The 25,905-nt window shown below is 39.0% G+C and overlaps 1 protein-coding gene across 1 annotated transcript in view; it reads left to right on the top strand.

Moving 5' to 3' along the window:
* Positions 1 to 13,496: 13,496 nt before the first annotated feature.
* Positions 13,497 to 25,905, top strand: part of LOC132402384 (lutropin-choriogonadotropic hormone receptor-like) — a gene marked incomplete at its 5' end in the record, with an annotated part of 170,316 nt that continues 157,907 nt past the window's right edge. Inside the window, one exon of the mRNA XM_059985241.1 lies at positions 13,497 to 13,675. Coding sequence (XP_059841224.1) covers positions 13,497 to 13,675 — 179 coding nt within the window. The remainder of the gene's footprint in view (positions 13,676 to 25,905) is intronic.

Here is a 25,905-nt window from a genome sequence, read left to right as displayed (position 1 = left end):
CTGTCACTGCAATCTACGTAGCATCGGTGGTGATTGCGCCAGTGACGGTGGTTGTGCTAGCTCCAGCCTGATTTGAGGTGCCAGCCCATTAGGCATCAGTAATCCCTCATGCGTGTGCCTGGCGCCCGGTATGGGAGTGTCGTGAGGAGTCTGTGTAGGATTTAGTGTGCGCGGTGTCTCGTGGGTATATATATCGGTGGGTACAGGGTTCATAGTCACCGTGGAGTGTTCGGGGTAGGGGTCTGGTGCTCCTGCGGGCGCCAGGTCGCGGACGGAGACCATGTCCTCCCGCCCATCAGGTAAGACCACGTAGGCATACTGGGGGTTCGCAGTTATTGATGGTGCATCAATTTTACTGGTGGCAAAAGGGAACACGACATCTTGGAGACTGAGGGAGGAGCAGTGCCTCCAATCGCCTTTATTCAGGGGTCTGTGGGAGGAGCCACATGAGCAGTCAGCATATGGGCGTATCCCAACAGGTATACATAGTTTAGCACACCCTCTCCAACAGAAGGTGGGGGAGGGGAGAGAGAAACTGTCGTGATGAGGGCACACTGAGGTTGGAGGAACAACACCTGTTCGGGTAGCCTCCAGCCTGATAGCATGAACATCAATTTCTCAAACTTCTGGTAATTCCCCCCATCCCCCATCCTCCACCATTTCCCAACCCCTTTCCGTCTCTCACCTTCTCTCCTTGCCCGTCTATCACCTCCCTCTGGTGCTCAACCCCCTTTTTTTAATCTTCCATGGTCTTCTGTCTTCTTTCATCAATCAAATTCCCAGCTATGTATTTCACCCCCCCTTTCCAGGTTTCACCTATCACCCAGTATTTTTCTCTCCCCTCCCCCACCTTTTACATCGACTCCTCAGCTTTTTTCCTCCAGTCCTGCCGAAGGTTTTCGGCCCGAAACATCGACTGTACATTTTTCCATAGATGCTGCCTCGCCTGCTGAGTTCCTCTAGCATTTTGTGTGAGTTGTTAAATCTGAATTAGATAGCCAATGAACCAACACAATTCATAAATTGCCATAAATTCATGCCACTCTGTAAATTAGTAAATAGCCTGTTAAGTAAAAATATGAAAGGGCAAGTGACATCATGATTATCTTGTGCCATCTGGAAAGTCTTGGACACTTTCTGTGCTCTGAACAACTAGATATGTGAAAAACATTACCACTGAGATCTGCTTGAATACTGTGATGCACTTTTTAATGCCCAGCCACAAGTCTGAGTGTTGTGTGGGAAGTGGCCACCTGCAACTTAAGGGCTTGTCAGTAGGATGGGAATGGGTGGCCACTGTAAAGAAGAGGAGAATCTGTTGAGTCTATCTGGTTCACCAACTAGTGTTCAGTGATGAGTATTTGTGAGGGTAATGACAGGAGAGCATTCACTTGCCTACCTTTTACATTCAATGGCAATATCTATTTTGAGTTCTCTACCATATCCCGAAGGACAGCACTGAACTATCCACAAGTATTATGGCTGTATTGCCTTTATGGCAGTTATTTAGTTTATAATATTTTCGCTTAGTAATTCATTTGTTAGTATCTTCTAGTTAGAATTAGAATTGTTTAAAGTATATTCATTGCCTGTAAAATATACCGGCATGCGATGACGTCACATCCGGTTTCGCCGCGTCTTGTGGGAAAATACCGGTTTGGGATCGATGCAAGGGCGGGGGCTCGCACGAGGCAGACCCGCGCAAGAAGTTGTTTGTAAGCATTAGAAATTACAGTGAGAGCAACACTGTAAGTTAATAGATAATCGATATGTTAAATTAAAATGTTAACGCCGATCCCGTTAAAAGTAACGAAGGCCAATGAGGTTTATGTTTTCGTTAGTTAAAGAGTTGCGGATAGTTTGTGTTGAAGTGTATTTAAAGCGGTCCATGGCATAGGTAGATTCTGACTGTATGCTGCACTTTAATGCAATGTAGTTGTAGTTTACTTTTACAAGTATTTACAATGTAAATGTGATATCGAGAAAGGAACAAATACTGTATCAATCTTGTATTGTTTTATCAACAGTTTTCACCATATGTTAATGTGAAAAGTGAACAGTAAATGGTTAATCTTACTGTGACCTTGTTTCATTGACTATGGTTTATCTCGGCGTTTAATTTGGCGTTTCATTACACCCGAGCGAGAACGCTACAATGGCTATAAGGCCAAGTCAGAGGTTTAGCATCCACAAGTGGAATAAGCACTGGATTTCCAATAAAGGACAGGATGGAATATTTCTTTTTGCCTCGATAAAAGAGGTGACAACAATTTTCAGGCAGTTCAGCATTTCCATTAAAAGCAGTATTTCTGCTTGTTATCCATAAACCACCCCACACATTCATTTTCCCCATCAATGGTGTACGTTTGCCACATTGTTTATGCCATCTACAAATTCCATGAATTTTCTAGCCTAAGCTACTCTGGAGCACCACCACACTTAGTTTCCCTTCCAAGTCAGACACCATCCAGACTGGGAATTTCACTGCTGGCTCTTCACTGACATTGGACCTAAATATCGGAACTCCCTTCCATCAGCACTCTGGGAGTACTTTCACCAGAAAGACTGCAACTGTCAAAGAAGATGGAGGGCAAGATTTTAAAGAAAGACATATAGGGTGATATATAGGCTGATTCTTACTCCTTAAACAATATCAATTCAAACAGATTACTGTTCATTATTATGGAGATTGTGGAAGATTGCTGACAGTATTTTTCTTCCTACTGCTGTATTTTCCACTTTGTAACAGTGATTTTGCTTTTAAAAGCACCTCATGTGCTGCAGCAATTGCTTTAGGGTGACCTGAGGTCATAAATTGTGTCAGAAATGCATGACTTTCCTTTTATTTCTTCTCACAAGAACACCCCACTTAATGCTAAGCTCTCCATCCTCAGAAAATATCAGGCTTTCTGATAATATGGAATTCTAAATATGTCACAAGCTATGGCCCCATTGTTTACAATAGAATTTCCTTGAGCTAAATGACAGCTTCGCACAAAACACAGAAGGTAATCTTTATTTTAAAAAAATTAAAAATCTCCTTCAATAGCTTATTTTTCAACAGACTGTGATGCAATCTGAATGACAACAAACAATGTTGCTGTCTTTGTTTCTAGGAAGGTATGGTCTAGTTGTCAGTGGCTTCATCAAGGCCTGTGTGAATGAGTGTGTGCGTTCGAGAACACACCAGGCATACTCAAACCAAAAGCTGTGGATAAAGCAGGATATTTTCAGTTTGTTTAGGGCTAGATCTGTGGCATTCAAGATCCATAATCCAAAACTATACAAGAAGTCCAGGTACAACCTAAAAAAGTCTATTCTGGAATTAGGGTACATAGCAAGCATTAACTTCAGCATCTAATCTCAGCAACCAACCTTTAAACCTGAATATGAATTTAGATTAAATTTAAAAAGCATCCCTATATCCTGGAACTTAATTGAGAAAACTAGACAATGCTGATTAACATTCATTTTGGGTGTCTGAAATGAGGGTATGTAAACTGTATGTAATTCAAAGGAAGCATTGTAGATACATCGTCAATATTGAATTGTTCTTTGATCTTTAGCATATAAAACATCATGTAACATTGGGTTGAACAGGCCTCTCCCTCCAAAAGGGTCTCAATATGATGTCTGCTGCTTGTTTTTGTTGAGTAAAACACTTTCATATTCACTAACTTTACTGTCTTTCTAATGACGTTGTTCACATTACAACAGTGAAAAAACAATTCCAGTTCTGGCCGAGTTTGCAGTCCATTACTTCCTACAAGGCAAAATCTAACATCATGCATGGCTGTGAGGCTTCACTCTCAGATTAATTCAGCACTTTTTATGCACACTCTGAAAAGGAGGATAAAACTACACCGCAGTGAATCCCTACAGCATATAAGGATTCTGTGATGTCTGTTACCAGGCTGGCATATATATAACCATATAACAATCACAGCACAGACACAGGCCATCTCGGTCATCTTTCAAGAGTGTGAACCCTCACAAGGCATCAAGTCCAATGGTATACCTGGTAGGGCACTGAAAAATAGTGCCAACCAACTGGAATGAGTGTTCAAGGACATGTTCAGTTTCTTACTGCTGCAGTCAAAGGTTCCCACCTGTTTTAAAAAGGCAACAATCATACCAGTGCCAAAGAAGAACTGCCTCAACGACTATCAACAGTTACACTCATATCTACTGTGAAGAACTGCTTTGAGAGGTAGTCATGGCTGAAATTAACTCCTGACTAAGCAAGAACATAGACCTGCAGCAATTTGCCTAATGCCACAATAGTTCTACTGGCTCTCTGCTCGGCCTTGGACAACGTGGATATATCAGGCTACTGCTTATTGATTACTGTTCAGCGTTCAATACTATCATACTTTCAGTTTCAATCAACGAGCTTCAAACTCTGAGACTCTGTATCACCATTTGCTCCTGATTCTCTGACTTCCTCACCAGGAGACCACAGTTAAACAGATTAGAAGTAGCATCTCCTTTTCACTGGCAATCAGCACTGGTGTGCCTTAAGGATGTGTGCTTAGCCCATGGATGTACTCTCTCAGCACCCATGTGGCAGCTCAAATGCCATCTAAAAATTTGCCAATGACACAACCATTGTTGGTAGAATCTCAGATGGTATGAGTACACATATAGAAGTAAGATAGCTCAGCTGGTTGAATGGTGTCACAACAACAAACTTGCACTTACCATCAGTAATACTAATAAAATGATTGTGAACTTCAGGAAGGGGAAGTCAAGGGAACTCACATCAGTCCTCATTGGGACATCAGCAGTGGAAAGGGTGAGCAGTTTCAAGATCTTGGTGTCAACACCTCTGAAAATCTATCTTGGGCACAACATATTGCTGCAATTACAAAGAAGGAAAACCAGCAGCTATATTTCATTAGGAGATTTGGTACTATATGTCACCAAAAACCCTCACAAATCTCTATAGTGCCAAAGAAGATCTGAGGGAACTGGTTGCATTCCCAGATATGGGGGAGGAGGGGCACTGCAAAGGATCAGAAAAAGCTGCAGAAGATTGCAAAAGCTGCCAGATCCATCATAACTGCTCTGCCAAAATTTCTTTCAAGCACCTAATACACCGAGAAAACAAACGCACTTAGATCAGAATGATGTTTCTATATTGAAGTTCAGCATTCAGAATTATTGTCCCACAGATCTTGATGAACAAACTCCTACTCCTTGGTTTAAATACTGTACATCAATGTGTAACTGGATATTGGAATTCCTAACAAACAAACCTCACAGAGTCAGGATGTACAACCACTCCTCCATCGCCATCATCCTCAATTTTGGTGCACCAGAGAGCTGTGCGCTGAGCTCATTGTTATACACTCTACTCACACATGACTGCATGGTCAAACACCCAAGTAATCATATCATCAAGTTTGCTGATGAAATGACAGTGAACAAGCCCATCACCAACAATGATGAGACAGGTTCCAGAAAGTAGATGGAAGAGCTCAGGGTCTGATGCTAGGAAAATAACCTCTTCCTCAACATCAACAAGACAAAGGAGATGGTTATCGACTTCAAGAGAACTTAAACCACTCACACCACCCTTTACATCAGCGAATTAGCAGTGCAAACTATGAGCAGTTTCAATCTTCATGGGAGTGCACATCTCATAGTCCCAGACACATTCTGTACAGTCAGGAAAGCTCACCAATGCCGTATCTGAGGAGGCTGAAGCGAGCTGGACTATGCACACCTGTTATCATGTGATTCTATAGAAGCACAAAAATAATGCTAACAAGCTGCATCACTGCATGCATCGTGGCACACAGGGAGGCATCACTCTAATGTTTTGTGACCCCAAAACTAAACAAAAGAAAAAAAAGCAGGGAGCCCGGAGATAAACATGTCTATTTCATCTTTACTCTTAGTGAGGCCTGTAGTTATGACATGGTAGCATAATGACGTACACCATCCACATACTTTTACACATAACCGTAATTAATTATGTAAACAACAAAAATGCTTAATCAAAAAATATATTTACAATATTACTCAAATAATACTGAAATATTAAATACACTACAACTACAATAGGTAGTTACAACATCGCAATATATCACCAATCCCAGCCTACCTGCCATCAAGGATGTATATACAGAAAAGTACTAGTAAAGGGCCAGTACATCATGAAGAATCCCAGCCCCCCTACACGTGGGCTGTTTGTTCCACTCATATCAGGGAGGAAGCTTCATAGCATCAACACCAAGATCACCAGAACCAAAAACAATTATTTTCTCCAAGCAGTAAGACTAATCAGCACCGACATCCACCAATCCACCCCTCCATGTCTCACCTTTACTACATTATCACTTTCTGTCAGTCGAACTATGTTACAGATACTCGAGTACTCGAATGACTTTATGCACATGAAATCAATTTATTTATATTAGCTGTCCTATGTTGTTATATTTATTGTGATTTTTATTCTTATTATTGTATTCTTTATCTTTCATTTTTATGTGCTGTATTGGATCCAGAGTAACAATGATTTTGTTCTCCTTTTGTTCTCCTCCTGTACAGGAAATGATATTAAAGAATTTCGAGCCTTGAATTGAAGAACCCTCATCACCCAGGACTTGCCATTTTCTCATTACTACCATCAGGGAAGAGATACAGGAGTCTGAAGACACACACCCTAAAGATTTAGGAACAGTTTCTTTCCCTCCACCATCAGATTTCCAAACAATGAACCAACCCGTGAACGCAAGCTCACTATTATTTTGCTCTCTTTTATTTATATATATATATATATCAATCTAGTATTTATATATAGTACATTTCTTATTGAAATTTATTGTTCTTGATATGTTTTGCAGAAAATGACTTATTTCAATATATATGCCAGAGATATTCAACCTGATTTTGCATCTAATTCTAGCATTTGTTGAGGTACACAAAACATAATTTTAAGCAATAACACTTATATCACTACATGTCAATATTCCTTGTATCAGTTAATTGTTTTAAATATATCTATGAATAATCATCCTGCATCTGTTTTCTGGAATGCTTGAAAATCTAAACGTATTATAAAAATTGTCTTCAATAAAATTACTTCCCAGGAATTGAACACGTACAACATCTTAACAATTCACCAAGAGAAAATCCCTTTTCTGTATAAAACATCTTTTGGTATTCTGCATTTTCTGCCAGTTCAGATGTGATATGGTGCTGTGCTTTATTTCCTTTGTAACAATATTAGTCACGTTCGATAGAATAGAAAGAGCTAATGTTTTATCATAGCAAGTCTTCTCAAAAACACTTTACTAACTAGTAATTATTAATGACACAATGTGGAATGATAACTTAAAGACATCAGTTCAAATCTCCAAAGAAATCAATGGGCTATTTAAAATCAATTAATTAAATAAATTCTTATACTGGTAAGTGTCTATCGGTAATAGCAACAATGAAACACCTGGATACCGTCACAATGAATTAATATCCTTCAGGAGAGCTATTTAGCCCCATGAAAGCAATATTGGTTAACACTTAGCTGTTACTTCAGACTCAACCCAAATAAAAAAACTGACCTTGTTAGCAGTGTTCATATCTTGTGAATAAATTTTTAAAAAGTAGAAAACACAACAGCTATACAAGAATACTCCACAAGCATTAATTGAAAAGTGTCCAGATAATCTGAATTTGTATTGTTGATTGGAAGGCAAATATTAGCCAGAACATTAGAGAGATTTTTATATTTCATAATAATGTCATTATATCATTCATGCTCATCATAGAGAATTTGATGATTTGAAAAATACCACATGTAGCAGTAATGTATTCCCTGAATGCAAGCCTAGGTTTTGTGTTCAGGTCTTTAGAATTATGCTTAAAACTTTGCAGTAGTGGACAAGTCCTTCAATGTATCATTTTTATAAAAAATGACATTAAATGAAAATCACCCAGCTCCTCGGTCCCTACTTTTTTCATTAGTAGGTACCTCCTTGATATTGTTTTGAGAGGCATGAAATGGTAACCCAAAGACACCAGTTCAAATCCCGAAGAAATCAGTGAGTAGAGTTCAAGAGAAACACACAGTGCAATAAATGGCAGAACTGGTACTTGCACTTCAGTTTCTGATGTCTCATGAGTACATATCCATTACATTTTCATTGAATGGGTGTGCTAATGGCAGCTGCAGCACTTTAGGAAAGGTTATAGCAGAACAGGGTAACTTTCATCAGTGAATACAGTCCATATTAACTATGCCTAGCAAATCGCTATCTGGGTTATTTAACAATTGCTTTTCATCCATGCACATGCTTCTGTAATACCTGTATGTTCAAATAATATATGATATATCTGGTAGCTACTTAACTTCTTTAAAATGCTCCATTCATGTTATAATATTCTGTGCCAAGTGAATTTCCTAATTTATATGTTAACACTTTGACATATGATGCATTCTTTTGCACTCTAACACCATATTCCATTTGTATCTCAGAGCTAAGATAACAAGAGGAATATGCCCTGTAACATTGGCATACTAGTTATAAACATACTATGTTATCCTGGACACCCACAGCTAGACTATATTCAATGATTCAGAATCAGAATCAGGTTTATTATCACCGGCATGTGTCGTGAAATTTGTTAACTTAGCAGCAGCAGTTCAATGCAATATGTAATATAGAAGAAAATAATAATAATACATTAATAGGTAAATCAATTAGAGTATATGTATATTGAACAGATTAAAAATCGTGCAAAAAAACAGAAATACTATATATTAAAAAAGTGAGGTAGAGTTCACAGGTTCAATGTCCATTTCGGAATTGGATGGCAGAGGGGAAGAAACTGTTCCTGAATCACTGAGTTTGTGCCTTCAGGCTCCTGAACCTCCTACCTGATGGTAACAGTGAGAAAAAGGCATGCCCTGCATGCTGGAGGTCCTTAATGATGGACGCTGCCTTCCTGAGACACCACTCTTTGAAGATGTCCTGGGTACTTTGTAGGCCAGTACCCAAGATGGAGCCAACTAAATTTACAGCCCTCTGCAGCTTCTTTCAGTCCTGTGCAGTAGCTCCCCTTCCATATCAGACAGTGAAGAAGCCTGTCAGAATGTTCTCCACTGCACAACTATAGAAGTTTTTGAGTGTATTTGTTGACATACCAAATCTTTTCAGACTCCTAATGAAGTAAAGTCACTACCTTGCCTTCTTTACAACTGCATCGATATGTTGGGACCAGGTTAGATCCTCAGAGATCTTGACACCTAGAAACTTGAAACTGCTCACTCTCTCCACTTCTGATCCCTCTATACAGATTGGTGTGTGTTCCTTCGTCTCACCCTTCCTGAACTCCAAAATCAGCTTTCTCGTCTTACTGACGTTGTGCCAGATTATTGCTGTGACACCACTCTACTAATTGACATATTTTGCTCCTGTACCATCAGAGATTCATCACCATCTGAGATTCTACCAGCAATGATTGTATCATCAGCAAATTTATAGATGGTGTTTGAGCTATGCCTAGCCACAGAGTCATGGGTATACAGAGTTGTGCAGTGGGCTAAGCTCACACCCCTGAGGTGTTGACCATCATCAAGGAAGAGATGTTATCACCAATCGGCACAGATTGTGGTCTTCTGTTTAGGACGTCGAGGATCCAATTGCAGAGGAAAGTACAGGGGCCCAGGCTCTGCAACTTCTCAATCAGGATTGTGGAAATGTGCAACTCAGTTGTGGAATCATTCTGCATAATACAGGCCCTGTGCATTGCAGACTATGCTTGGAATGACTAGTACTAAGCTTAGGTAGACCCACCCTCCTTTCACCTGCAACAATAACATCAGCAATTTGTAAGAAATACAATTATGAGGAAGAAAACACCAATTTAAAATCAGAAGTTGAGGAAGGCTTTGTATTTATCAGTAAAGATGGTAAAACAGTTGTTAAGAAATATTGGTTTTTCAGGATCTGCATGTGGCTGGCGAATTCAGCATTATTACCAACTCTACTTTTATTTCATGAGGCATCTTTTAGAGGTGCCACAGCCCTGTGATATAAGGCACTCCCAAATTGCTGCAGGATAGGAAGTTAATGAATTAGACCAGCAATGATGAAGAACCCACATAGATTGCCAATCCAGGATGATGTGTGACTTGGAGGGATACCTGCAATTGATGGTGCTCCCATGCAACTGCTGCCCTTGTCCTCCCTGATGGCAAAGGTTGATAGTTTAAGAATTTCTGTCAGAGTAGTCTAGGTGAGTAATTGCTGCACATTTTGTAGTTGGTGCACACAGCAGCTACTATACACTGGTGGGAGAGATAATGAATGTTTCAAACAGTTGATAAATGTGAATTTTGCAGGTTTTGTTTAACTCGACTAGTGTCAAACCTCTTGTGAGTTATTGGTTTTGTATATTTCAAATGCAAGTGGAGACTATGTTCCTGATGTGGCCTGGAGATGTTGGAAAAACCTTTGGGTTATCTGTGGGTGAATCACTTACTACCTAACCACTCATGATTAGCAACATGGCTCATCTGTTTGAGTTTCTAGTCAAATAGACTTTGATAGTCGGAGACCTATCAAAGGCAATGCCATTGAATATTAATAATATTTAATATTTTTTGAGATGAGCTAGGCTCTTGTTGGAGTTGGTCTTTGTCTGGCTGTGAGTTGTGCAAACATTACTTGCCCTTATCAGCTTCTGTCACATGTCTTGCTGCATTCAGGTATGTGCTATCTTATTTTCTAAGGAGTTGTGAATGGAATCAAACACTGTGCAAACATTATTGTTCATTTCTACTTCTAACCTTCTGGTGGTAGTAAACATATTGACCTGGAGTTGAAGTCATTGGCTTTGAGCTGCAGTTCTGACATCGTCCTGCAGTGACATCCCAGGGGTTCAGTAACTAACCACCAAGAACCAAATCTATTTATCGTTCTCCGTATGACTCCATCCAGTGGAATTTTTTCCCTTTGCTATTCATTAACCCATTTTACTCAAGACTCCATGAGGCAAAATGACTCTGTGTCAAGGGAAGTTAGTGTACACATGCTTTTGATATTCAACTCTCTGGCTCATATTGAGTCCAAGATATAGCAGAGGTGTGGAGCTGAATAGTTTTCATGAACCCCAAAATGGGTAGGTTCAGTAGGTTATCGGTGAGTAAGTACTGCCTGATAGTATGGTCAATAAAACCTTCCATCACTTTGTGGACAATTGGTAAAAACTCTGATGTATCAGTACTCCAAGTTTTTGGTTAGATGGTAGTGAAAAACTACAGTACTGATAATGCAACGTCTTGGCTAGTGGTGCAATTAGTTCTGGAGCACAGATCTTCAGTACAACACAAGATCAGAAGACTCTGAGACATAGGAACAGAGTCTTTTCCACTGTTCCATCTCAACCCCCATTCTCCTGTCTTCTTCCTGTAACCTTTGATACACTGATTAATTAATGCTCCATTTTAAATATATACTTAATGACATGGCCCCACAGCTATACATGACAATGAATTTCATAGATTCTCCCTACTCTAGCTAGAGAAATTCCTCCTCACCTCTGTTTTAAATGATGTCCCTCTATTCTGAGACTGTGCCCTCTGGTCTTTTACTCTCCCACTTACAACCTCCACTTTATCAAGGCCTTTCAATAGGTTTCAATGATATCACCTCACTCTTCTTCTAAACTCCACCGAGTACAGGTCCAGAGCTTTCAAATGCTCCTTATATGTTAACCCTTTCATCTCACAATTCATTCTTGTGACTCTCCTTTGGACTTTCTCCAATGTCAATGCATCTTTCATTCGATAAGCGGCCCAGAACTGCTCACAATACTCCAAATACTGTCTGACTAAAACCTTATAAAGTCTTAACATTACATCCTTACTTTTATATTCTAGTCTTCTTGAAATGAATGTTAACAGCACTTTTGCCTTCGATACCACCAACTCAAACTGCAAGCTGACCTTTAATGAATCCTGCCGAGGAGTCCCAAGTCCCTTTGCACCTCTGATTTTTGAATTTTCTCCCTGTTTAGAAAATATTCTATGCCTCTATTCCTTCCACCGAAGTGCATGGCCTTTCACTTCCTTACACTGTATTCCATCTGTCACTTCTTTGCCCATTCTCCCAAGATATCCAAGCCCTACTACAGATGCCCTACCTCCTCTACACTACCTGCCTTCCACCACCCTTTGTGTCACCTGCAAACTTGGCCACAGAGCCATCAATTCTGTCATCCAGATCATTACAGGGCTGGACATCTGGCATATTGTCTGGCCCTGTAGTCTTTGCTATATCCAGTGCCTTCAGCTGTTTCTTGACATCACATGGGGTGAATTGAATTAGCTGGAGTCTGGCTTCTGTGAAGGTGGAGATCCCAGAAGGAAGCTAAGAATGATCATTTTGTTGGCATTCCTGGCTGAAAATTGTTGCAAATGTTTATTGTGTTTGTAAAGAATTGTTCATCTTAAAACCACACACGAAGCTAACAGGATGAAGACTCCTAAAACCTGTACCATTAGCTATGATGGAGCACTCATTTGGTCAACTGTGGTAAAGTAAAATGCAGGTATAAAACAAATTTTGAACTTTCTGAAAACATTCTCTAGGTCCGGCAGGATCGGATTCAGGATATGCACATGTAATGTTAAATGCTGCCTTACTTGTTTATTTTTTGGCATTTTCTGTTTTTGAAAGACATGGCATTTTTAAAATTTTTATAAAATTGTGCATGCATGTCTTGCGGCTCTCAAACATACAGATATTTTAAATGAATCTTTGAGATCTATTGGGTTTGGTCACTCTTGATTCATACAAGACTGGTTCTTCAGTTTCCACTTGCTCATTAACCTTTTGTTAATCACACAATTTAACAATTTTTTTTTCAGTCCTGATAAACCTTTTTTCCTCTTAGAAAATGTTTAAAATGCTGCATCCAGCAACTTAGCCAAGTGCTTAGTGACTTTAAATTTGTATGATTTGTATTGGTAGGTTGCTTTTCAAAGAATGCATAAAATGCAACCATTTAGATTATTTAAAAATATTGTTGTGGTGCTGCACAGTAAGTTAATCACTTCACATATTTGTTTTTCATTTAGTTGAGTTACAGCGTTAAGCTTTATCAACATGTTTCCCAGCAAGGTCTTAGATTCGCTATGTAGGTGATTGCAGTCTGTTTAATAGCAGAGGAAATATTGAGAGCGTCAGCAATGTTCTTGAAAATACTCTGGATTTTTTTAAAGCGTGTACGACGAGCGACAGATAAGCGGTCCCAAGGCTTTTGGAGTAAAGGGATGAAGTTAGACCTCCCATAATGCGGTCAGATGCAGTGCGAAAGAAACGGGCTGTTCCCCAGTGGTGTCCCCACTGTCCAGCTCCGCCTCCGGGCTACTGGTGACAATTGAGCTCCTTGATCCAGCTAATACTTTAAAGAGGGTCGATTATTTGCGAGGTGTTAAAATTAACTTGAATTTCGAGACGGAAGTTTCTTGGAGCTCCTAAAACTATGTGAAACGCAACACAATGACTTGGCTCGTACTGTTGCTGTTCTGGGTGCTTCGGGATCCTGTTTTCAGCGCTAACTGCCCCAAGCTCTGTAGCTGCAGAACGGATAATCGTATCATTTGCCAGGAGAGCAAAGTCGATCATATTCCAAACGATTTTCCCAGAAGCGTCAGCAAGCTGTGAGTACACAAGTCTTCGCTTTCGTTTTATACTGGCGCAGGCAAAAGTTGTGGGGACCCAAGAGATTAAATTGCAGTAGAACTTCAGTGCCGCTGAACCATTTGTTGACCCAGTCCGACCCTGACAAGTGAAAAGTGGACGGGGAGGACAGCACAATCGGTTCCTGTGGTTTCTTCAGAATATATAGACCACAGTTGACAGCTTTTATCTGTAATTACACTGAAGTATCACACTTAGTCTAATAGTAAGCTCAGAGGTGATTGACGATGGTCAATATAGCGGGTCAGAACATTCTCGCTGGTGACGCTTTACATGATTTCAGTGCTCTGATTTAAATAGCGAATCGCATAAATCTGCCTATAAAAAGAAATCGTCTTAAACTAACGCTCTTTATGACTTGACAGCAAATTAGATTATTTTGCAATGTAGTCACTGCGGTAATTTAAACCGAAGGGACAGCAAACTACCGCAAAAGTTGCAAAAACGAGCAAATGTGAACTATCAAATCAACTCTTTTAATGAAGCTGTCAAGATCAGTGTTGGCCATATAGTTGAAAGATTTCTCTTTTGTGTCACCATGCAATCTTATATTTTCACCTGAGATGCAGTGAAGAATTTGACATCTTTGAGTCCCCAGCACTTAATACACAGCGCCTAAGGTCAGGTGGGATAATGCTCTCATATTGTTGAATCCAGAAATTTGAATGCCTTTGTGCAACCTCAGGAGCAAAGACTGAACTCTTAGCAATACCTCTTCAAAGTTGTTAATGGTGCCACTTTGCAGTGGAACTACTCGGGTAGAACACTATAATGTTTATTGTAGGAATGTAATTTGACTGAAACTGGAAGGAATTGATAAGCAGGCAAATGGAGTTAAAACAACAACACACACCAAATGCTGGTGGAACACAGCAGGCCAGGCAGCATCTATAGGGAGAAGCACTGTCGACATTTCAGGCCGAGACCCTTCGTCAGGACTAACCGAAAGGAAAGATAGTAAGAGGTTTGGAAGTAGTTGGGGGGGGGGGGATGCGAAATGATAGGAGAAGACCGGAGGGGGTAGGATGAAGCTAAGAGCTGGAAAGGTGATTGGTGAAAGTGATACAGAGCTGGAGAAGGGAAAGGATCATGGGACGGGAGGCCTCAGGAGAAAGAAAGGAGGGGGGAGAGCACCAGAGGGAGATGGAGAACAGGCAAACAACTAAATATGTCAGGGATGGGTTAAGAAGGGGAGGAGGGGCATTAACGGAAGTTAGAGAAGTCAATGTTCATGCCATCAGGTTGGAGGCTACCCAGCCGGTATATAAGGTGTTGTTCCTCCAACCTGAGTTTGGAATCATTTTGACAATAGAGGAGGCCATAGATAGGCGTATCAGAATAGGAATGGGACGTGGAATTGAAATATGTGGCCACTGGAAAATCCTGCTTTTTCTGGCGGACCGAGCGTATGTCGTTAAAGATGTCCTCCTTCAAAACTCGGGGTTTCCCTTTCTCAACCATTGATGCTGCCCTCACCTGCATCACCCCATTTCACTGACATCCACACTCATCCTATCTTCCTGCCGCTTTAATGGTGATCGATTTTCTCCTGTACTAACCTACCATCCCATGAGCCTCTACATCCAACAAATCATTTTCTACAACTTCCACCATCACCAAAGGGATCCTACCACAGAAAACAGCTTTGCCTCCAGCCCACTCTCTGATCTCTGCAAGGATAATTTCCTCCATGATTTCCTTGTCCATTCATCACTCCCCACTAATCTCCCTCCTGGTACTTATCCCTGCAAGAGGCCAAACTTCTACACCTGCCCATTCACATCCATCCCTCACCTCCATTCAGGGCTCCAAACAGTCGTTCCATGTAACGCAACACTTCAGCTGTGAATCTGTTGGGGTCATCTAATGTATCTGATACTCCTTATGTAGCCTGCTCTTCATTGATGAGACCTGTTGTAAATTGGGTGACCGATTTGTCCAACACCTGTGCTTCATCCATCAAGTGCTCAAATTCCTGCTGGTCCATTTTATTCCATTTTAATTTCTTTTCCCATTCTGACTTTTCAGTCCATGGCCTCCTCTTTTGCTACGATGAGGCGACTATCAGGGTGGAGAAGCAACACTTTATATCCCATCTAGGTAGACTCCAACCTGATGTCATATTAATTTTTTTATTCCAATAATTTTTTGCCACGCCCCTTTCTTCTTTTTCTATTCAGGCCGCTTCTCATCTGCCTATCACCTCCCCCTGGTGCCCCTCTTTCTTCCCTTTTACCCATGGTACACTCTCCTCTCCTATCAGATTCCTTCCTCTTCAGCCATTTACCTTTCCCACCCAATTGGCTTCATTTGTGTACTCCTAGCTATCCTCTTTCCCCTCCCCACCTTTTTATTTGAGCTAATTCCCCCTACCTTTTCAGCGCTCAAGAATTGTCGCAGTCTGAAAGGTCGACTGTTTATTCATTTCCATTGATGCTGCCTGACCTGCTGAGGTCTTACAGCATTTTGTGTATGTTATTTTGGTAATTCTGTTGGTTATTTTCTCACAAACTAGATAAGGGAAAGTTGCTACTGTCACAATTGCATACATGATTGTTGTGGCTGGAGAATTAGCTTTTCCTAATATTCTGACATCTTCCCTTACAGGACAATTAAAGATTAAGGAATTATGAATACATCTTCTTAAAACAAGATGTCAATAAAATTCAACAAATAGATTTTAAACTATAACTATTTTAATGCCAATTAATTTGAAGAATTGCAAGTGGATAGTCCAGCTGGAAATTATAAAAGTGAATAGCTTTAAAATGTGCTTAATTATTCACTATTATCAATTTCATTGTGAGTGTTAGCCTGGTGAGAATGTATTAATAGAGCTGAATTGTGTACAGAAACATGTAATAAAACATTTTCACTGAGTGTCTAGATTTTTGAGAGCAGCCTAATTTAAAATGTCCGAAAATGTCTAAATTCTGAGTCATGTATTAGCATGATTGGTGAGCATCAACTAGATTTTCAAAAACGCTGCTTTTGATATGAGAAAGCTTTTACAATCTACCTTCAGGTTTCTTGTGCACCTAAGAAAATCAATGCACCACAAACCACAGCATCAATGGAATCTGTCAGTGTTGATCCTGGAACAGGCACTGATCCAGATAAACTGAACTATAAGAAAGTGTGAAAATATGTAGAAACCGCAAACAGAAATGCTTTTGTTAATCTTTTGCTTTTGAAGTTACGATGATTTTGCATAGGTTTACTGGATTTTGACCAACATTTCTAATATAAACAAACAGAAACCCCATCACTACTTTCACACTAATGTTTTGGATTTTGTCACAAGGCCTCTGACTTATTTACAAAGGAGCCCCAGTGATTCCTGACATTAAGGGAACATACATAAATTGCTGGCTCTCAAGAAGACAACTTCCAGCAGATAGTAAGACATTCAGCCATGAAAGTGCGCATAAACTACTTGCTGGCTCCCAATATTTGGAGGTTTCCCAAGGAATATGATGCTTATGTAAATCTCCAAGCTGAGTTTCAGGCTCTACTTTTAGACAATAGACAATAGGTGCAGAAGTAGACCATTCGGCCCCTCGAGTCTGCACTGCCATTCTGAGATCATGGCTGATCATTCACTATCAATACCCAGTCCCTGCCTTGTCCCCATATCCCTTGATTCCCCTATCCATCAGATATCTATCTAGCTCCTTCTTGAAAGCATCCAGAGAATTGGCCTCCACCGTCTTCCGAGGCAGTGCATTCCACACCCCCACAACTCTCTGGGAGAAGAAGCTCTTCCTCAATTCTGTTTTAAATAACTGACCTCTTATTCTCAATCCATGCCCTCTGGTACTGGACTCTCCCAACATCTGGAACACATTTCCTGCCTTAATCCTATCAAATCCTTTAATTATCTTAAACATTTCAATCAGATCCCCTCTCAATCTCCTCAATTCCAGCGTGTACAAGCCCAATCTCTCCAATCTCTCTGCGTAAGACAGCCCTGCCATCCCAGGAATCAACCTGGTGAATCTATGCTGCACTTCCTCAATTGCCAGGATGTCCTTTCTTAACCCTGGAGACCAAAACTGTACACAATACTCCAGGTGTGGTCTCACCAGGGTTCTGTACAAATGCAAGAGGATTTCCTTGCTCTTGTACTCAATTCCCCTTGTAATAAAGGCCAACATTCCACTTGCCCTCTTCACTGCCTGTTGCACTTGCTCATTCACCTTCATTGACTGATGAACTAGGACTCCTAGGTCTTTTTGCATTTCTCCCTTACCTAACTCTACACCGTTCAGACAATACTCTGCCCTCTTGTTCCTGCTTCCAAAGTGGATAACTTCACATTTATTCACATTGAATGACATCTGCCAAGTATCTGCCCACTCACCCAGCCTACCCAAGTCTCCCTGTAATCTCCTAACGTCCTCTTCGCATGTCACACTGCCACCCAGTTTAGTATCGTCAGCAAACTTGCTGATATAGTTTTCAATGCCCTCATCTAAGTCGTTGACAGAAATCGTAAAGAGCTGTGGTCCCAATACAGAGCCCTGTGGTACCCCAGTAGTCACCTCCAGCCAGTCCGAGAAACACCCATTCACTGCTACCCTTTGCTTTCTATCTGCCAACCAGTTTTATATCCATGTTGAAACCCTGCCCCCAATGCCATGAGCTCTGATTTTACTCACCAATCTCCTATGTGGCACCTTATCAAATGCCTTCTGAAAATCTAGGTACACAACATCCACTGGCTTACCCTCGTCTAACATCCTTGTTACACCCTCAAAAAACTCCAACAGATTAGTCAAGCATGATTTGTCCTTGGTAAATCCATGCTGGCTCAGCCTAATCCTATTACTGCCATCAAGATGTGCCACTATTTCGTCCTTAATAATGGACTCAAGCATCTTCCCCACGACTGACGTTAGGCTAACAGGGCGATAGTTCTCCGTTTTCTCCTTCCCTCCCTTCTTGAAAAGTGGGATAACATTAGCCACTCTCCAATCTTCAGGAACTGATCCTGAATCTAAGGAACATTGGAAAATGATTACCAATGCATCCGCAATTTCCTGAGCCACCTCTTTTAGAACCCTTGGATGCAGACCATCTGGACCCGGGGATTTATTAGCCTTCAGTCCTACCAGTCTACTCATCACAGTTTCTTTCCTAATGTCAATCTGTCTCAATTCCTCTGATATCTTATGACCCTGGCCCATCCATACATCTGGGAGATTGCTTGTGTCCTCCCTGGTGAAGACAGATCTAAAGTATGCATTAAATTCTGTTGCCATTTCCCTGTTTCCCATAACAATTTCTCCCAATTCATTCTTCAAGGGGCCAACATTGTTCTTAACTATCTTCTTTCTCTTCACATAGCTAAAAAAGCTTTTGCTACCCCCTTTTATATTCCTGGCTAGACTGAGCTCATACCTGATTTTTTCTCTCCGTATCGCTTTTTTAGTTAAGATCTGCTGTTCCTTAAAACTTTCCCAATCATCTGTATTTGACGTTGTCATCGAGGAAAAAAGATCAAAGTAAGGAGGAAAAGTATCTATGTAGAAAAGAAAATCTTAGAACAGCTACATAGATGGGAGAATGTATGAAATAAAATTAGAATGATTAAAATATTGAAATAGAATAAGTGAGAAACATAACTGTTCAAAGCAACACATAGAAAATGCTGGAGGAACTCAGCATCATCTACGGAAAAGATATTTGGGCCGATACCCTTCATCAGGAAGTTCTCTTGCTTGTGAACATAACTGTTCAATTGGCATTAGTAGATAAAACAGACTTTCAACATTTAATAAGTAAGCTTTTTATTTAATGAAACTAGTATCAAATTAATTAAAAGTGTTTAAATCTAAAGGTCTCAATCTGGAGATCAAGGTAAATGATGTTGATAAAGTAGACCAAGTTGATCAAAATAGGAAACAATAGGTCAACAGAATGAATGTGACACCTTGTTCAAACAAAAAGTTACCTTCCTACTACCTTTAAAATAATCATTCAAATGTATCTTCCATCCTTTCTTATGACTTTAATAAACACCACCAATAATTCCTCCTGTGAAGGAAACTATATAAGTGAAGCATTAAATTCTTTGCTAATGTTTTACTGAGGAACTATGGTAGAACTGAAAGAAGTTTAAGAGTTGTATGTGAATTGTATAAAAATTGTGTACAGTCTTCATTGAAACAATGCAAAATGAAAGAGCAGCAGAACTAGAATGGCATGTGAAATGGACAAAATAATTAAAAAGGGTGAGCTATGGAGCCATACTTGGCAAGGTGGTCAACTGAGCTTCATTGGGTACACTTTGGGAGAGACAAAGAGATAAAGAGATGGATTAAGAGAGCATGTGTCTAAAAGATACATTCAATCACATATTCAGAAGTAGGAATTGAAAGAAAACCTATTTCATGTCTGTGAACAACCCCACAGAAGATCGATTACACATGAAGGATTTTCAGGGGAAAATTGATTGCCAGGATGTGAATATGGGAAAGGGTTTAGTAGCCATCATTTATAAGATGATCATGAATTTACAGTTAGATGTATCAAAAAAAGTTAAGAAGGAATGGCAAGAAGAGTTGCATTGTCCTATATCTACTGAGCAATGGGAAAAAAATTTATTATTGGTAAATTCGTCCTCTATTTGTGCTAAACATGCCCTAATACAATTTAAGGTTGTACATAGAGCTCATATGTCTAAGGATAAACTGGCTCAATTTTATTCTCATCTTAACTCAACCTGTGATAGATACCATTCTCATGTTGCTTCATTGACCCATATGTTCTGGTCTTGTCCTTGTTTACAAAATTATTGGAAAGATATTTTCAGTATTATTTCAAAAGTCTTAAATATTAATTTTCAACCACATCCTCTTACTGCAATTTTCGGTTTACCAATGACGGATAATAATCGTTTATCTGCTTCATCTCAACGAATGATTGCATTTGTTATATTAATGGCTAGAAGATCTATTTTATTGAATTGGAAAGAAATTAATCAACTGTATTTCAGTGGTTTTCTCAAACTATTTCTTGTTTGAGTTTAGAAAAATTAGAAGTGTGGTTTTTGAACCTTCAGTTAAATTTGAAGAAACTTGGAGACCTCTTATTCAACATTTTCACATGAGTTGAATTGTCTTTTCCTAAACCTTACTTATATTATCCTTAATCAATTGGATGGAGGTTCGGAGTTATTGGCACTACTGTATATGTACTTAATATTATTCAATGGCCCATGTTGGTTAGTGATTTTTTTTGCTTTTTTTTCCTCTTTTTTTGGGGGTTTTTCTTTGTTTTTCTTTTTACTTCTTTGTTCATTAATGTTTTGGGTTTGAGAGGTTATATATTTTTATTATTATATATCTAAATGTCTATTTAAACTATTAATTATGTACTCTCAAACATTTTGTATTCATGTTTCATTTATGTTTGTTTAAAACTAATAAAAAGATTTAAAAAGAAAGGATGTGAATATGTAAAAGCCCCAGTTATAAAAGATAAATTAGCATATTTGCTCATGTTTCTGTTAGATCTATCACGTACAAAATACATTTTGCTTACTGTTTTTCTATCATGGAGATCACCTTTAATTGGTTGGGCACTAATTACTTAAAAAATGCTACTGTGATTGATCACCTGAATTTTGGCTTTTCTAGTTTCTGGGGAAGAAACTACATGTGCAGTATAAAATACTGATGACAAAAATTGTTTCAAAATGATCTGAAACCAAACATGCTGGAATAAAAGACACATCTACAGCATTAGAATGTTGAAAAGGAGATGGAACAAGGAGTCAAAAATATGATTGCTTTGATTGAAGAACTTTGACAAATTATGAAGATTATACTATGGAGAAGAGAGTGAAAAATGCATGAGTGTTGGTTCCAGTTAACTTCACTGACATTAAAAAGCAGAACTAGAATTTTGAGGAATGTATTTTTCATGATTACAAATTGAATTAACCAAATTGACAAATTTATGTACCAGGAACATAAGTTTAGAATTTTAAAAGTTATGAGTAAGAAGGGAGGTCAAATGTAGTTTTGCACCCAGGAAAGTTGAAATTTCCTGTAAAGTATTTGAGATGATTTGATTGAATCTGGTTCTCGATAAGGGTGACTTGAGAATGCTTGCAACTGAGACTGACACACAGAAAAAGGTTGTTTGTAATTTTAATATTCATGTTTTCCTATTTTGACAAAAGTTTTACTTTAAAGTTCTAAAATAATAAAAAATTATTTCTGTTTGGATAAAGAATTACCTAGATTTTGCAGATAGCGGGAAAATGATGGTATTCATTGCTAACTTTGAAGAAAGGTGCCTACAAAAATCCAATGAGCTCTGTGGCATGTATTTCACACTTCCTGATTGTGCCTGCTGACAGGAGTTAGCTTCTAGAAAATCTAATGTCACCCATCAAAGAGACTGAATAACTAATTACGTTCCAGATAGAATACTGAAAAGCAAAAGGGAAGTCATTTCATTTTTTAAAAGATATGTAATGGTGTCTGAAATAAAGATTGAAGGTACTCATGAAATTAACCTAGAAACTAAAAATTTGATAAACAAACTTTTAAAAAGTAAAACACTTTAAAAGTATATATAATTTTCAGTTATTTATATGAGAGAATAAGGTAGATAAATCACCAGTTCCTGATGGGATGCACTTATGTTGATGAGGGAAATGGAGGTGAAAATTAGTACATTGAAAATTCACATACCTCATAAGAAAAATACAATATTCACCGCCACTTTGTCACAGCAGTAGTTTAAAAATATCTTAAATGCTCAGCACTTCAACGGGAAGACTTTGTGGAGGAACAGGGATGCTTTGAAGATAATTTTTTTTGTTTTCTATCTTAAACAGTATGGATGCATTCTCCAGAAGTTGTTCCCAAATTGCTCCTATTATTAAAGAGAATGCTAGTAATCTTATCATTATTTCACAGTACAAATTCTGGGATGTTGGACTTATTTGGGAAGAACTAAATAGTCAGTGGGATTGATTGGAAGCAATAATTGAAAGACGGAAATCACAATGGAGGTACATGATGATCAGAATGGAAATTTTCTAACAACTGGTTGAAAATAAAAAATTTAATATGAGTTCTTTTCGCAAGACTCATTAAACTGCCCGACTGAATAAATGTGGCTCTGATGCTGCAGAATTTGAACTTGTGAAACATATAACATGTGTGCAGCTCTTGGTGCATATGTTTTGCATTATGCATATTTTGCTTAAATGAATCATCTGTTTTCAATACTTGGACGGCAATTATATTTGACAAACATAACTGTTGCCCAATATAATCATACTTTGATAGAATTCTGTGTTAGTTTACAATTATGATATCAATTTCTCTCTCAGTTCAGTGGATGTTAAAGCATTTTGTTTAAAATACAACTTTAAAACAGCTATTGTCTTTGATTTATAAATCAAATAACCAACATATTCTTTATTCTGATAGAAAAGAAGGACTCATTCACAATTACAAATTTTGTTACTAGAAATTACATTTATTTCTTCAATGTAAATATGGCAAACATTTTATGTAGCAACAACATGGCTCGAATCTTATGAAACCCTCTGTTTGTGCATCATCAATATGCTAATTCTGTTATTCCTGGTCTCCATGGTAAATATTTACATATATTGTAGGATATACTGTGTTTTCGTGTACCAAAATCAATGCTCTTTTTAATTTCCCAGAATATAAATAAAACAAAGACACCTGAACCTAGTGAAATTGATCCATTAGAAAATCTGCTTGTTACCATGTAAATATAACTGCATCGATTTCTGTTCCATTTTTTTTTACTGTGGAGCAATTCACTTCCTATTAATTTTAGAATACAATAGATCACTCAATATACTTATAAATTTATCTCTCCCAGTCAGGCCTGCTGCACCCAAAAAATCCTCTGAACAGCAAGAGACTGTAGGAGAAGAATTGGGCCATTCAGCCCATCAAGTATATTAAACTATTCAATCATGGCTAATTTATGTTTACCTTTCACCATGTTCTCCTGCATTCTCTCTATAAGCTATGAAGCCCCGTCTAAATAAGAACTGATCAGTCTCCAGCTGAGGTATACCTAAAGACTTAGTCTCCACAGATTTAACACCCACTGGCAAAAGACATTCCTCATCTTCTCTGTACTAAAGTGATGCCTATTTATACTGAGAATGTGCCTTTTGGTCCTAGACTTACCCGCTACTGAAAACATTTTTGCCACATCTACTCTACCCAAGCCTTTTAATATTTGGCCAGTATTTTTAAGATTCCCTTTCATCCTTTTAAACTCCTGTGAATATATGCCCAGAGCTATCACACACTCCACCTTTGTTCCCAGGATTATTCTCATAAACTTCAGCTGGGCCTCCTCCAAGACTAGCATATACTTCCTTAGACTTGGGGTCCAAAATTGTTCAGAATATGTGAACAGTTATATGAAGAATAAGGGGATAAGACATGAGCGAATAGGACCAATCAAGTGTGACAGTGGGAAAGTGTGAATGGAACCAGAGGAGATAGCAGAGATACTTAATGAGTACTTTGCTTCAGTATTCACTACAGAAAAGGATCTTGGCATTGTAGGGATGACTTACAGCAGACTGAAAAGCTTGAGCATGTAGATATTAAGAAAGAGGATGTGCTGGAGCTTTTGGAAAGCATCAAGTTGGATAAGTCACCTGGACTGGATGAGATGTACTCCAGGCTACTGTGGGAGGCAAGGGTGGAGATTGCTGAGCCTCTGGCGATGATCTTTGCATCATCAATGGAGGTGGGAGAGTTTCTGGAGGATTGGAGGGTTGCAGATGTTGTTCCATTGTTGAAGAACTGGAATAGAGATACCCCAGGAAATTATAGACCAGTGAGTCTTACCTCGGCGGTTGGTATGTAGATGGAGAAGATCCTAAGAGCCAGGATTTATGAACATTTGGAAAAGCATAATATGATCAGGAATAGTCAGAATTTCTATTATTGATCAATAATAGAAATTTTTAGTCTTTTTTTTGAATTGTTAAGAGGAGTTGTAGTTTCTTTTATATTGTTACGAACCCCGTAACTGGGTTACTTACCAGCAAAGATAGAGACGTCCGTTGGAGTCTGATGATACTATTTTTAACAGTATTTATTAGTAAAAATACACAAAAATAATATCGATACAAATATACAGATACTATACATCGTCAATACTGAACCTAAAAGTGCGGGTATAATAATAATCAATAAGAAACAAACTCTATCGTTATCTAGGGGATAATGAATTGTCCGATGGAAATCTAAAGTTCATTTCAGTTCATACAGGATGCCATCGTTTGTTTGTCGCTGTGTTGCAATTGTTGGAGAGAGAGAGAGAGATAGAAGAATGGGAACAGTTACCGCTATTGTTTTTGCCAACCTTCCTTTATGATTTCGATCTGTCAGTGTCTCGTTGTTGTGGCCGTTCAAGTATGACCTCTCCTTTAGCTAAACCGTTCTTCTGTGATGAGCCCGCCACCCATGCAAGGGAAGATGCACACAAGCTCTCACCGGCTTTCACTATAAAACGCTGTCACTGGATTTCTAGCGTTTCTCCTGGTGCATCTGAGGGGTGTTCCCCAGACCCAACTTTTATCCTCACTCATGGGGTCTCAGATGTCAATCAGGTTGGGATGATGCAATCTCTCAACCGGACCACTCTGGTTGTCCCCTGAGGGGCTTCAATGAATAATACAGTACTCAATACACAATTCCTTCTCCAAGAGACAATAGCAGTAATCAGTGGTTCCGTTCCGCTTTTGTTAAGAGACATTCCACCTGGTTGTGTATTCTGCGTTGTCTATAACAACTGCCTTTGCTGTGATCCTGCGTCTCTCTCTCTCATTTCCTGGGTCTCAGACCCGAAATAATAGCGATCTTGCGATTCTCAAAAAGGGGGGGGGGGCATTGGCGATTCTGGTCCCTTCTGTCCATCAGAGTTGATACTTATTTGTAACATCCCCATCCTTCTAAGGATTTTTACCACAGGTAAAAATGAACTACTACAGAGACTTACAGAATTTCAGAATCTAACACAATACAAAAGAGTTCTTTTTTCACTACAGAGTAATACAGTTATACATTCAATTCAGCATCTAAACAGTTAGCGATTACATTGTCACTTCCTTTAATATCTTAATATCTTGTACCTTAATAAATTCCTGTAGCATCACTCC

This window comes from Hypanus sabinus, chromosome 12 (genome assembly GCF_030144855.1).
Source record: "Hypanus sabinus isolate sHypSab1 chromosome 12, sHypSab1.hap1, whole genome shotgun sequence".
In the NCBI taxonomy this organism is placed as follows: Eukaryota; Metazoa; Chordata; class Chondrichthyes; order Myliobatiformes; family Dasyatidae; genus Hypanus; species Hypanus sabinus.
The sequence above is the reverse complement of the archived record's forward strand: the minus strand, read 5'-3'. Positions and strand labels throughout refer to the sequence as shown.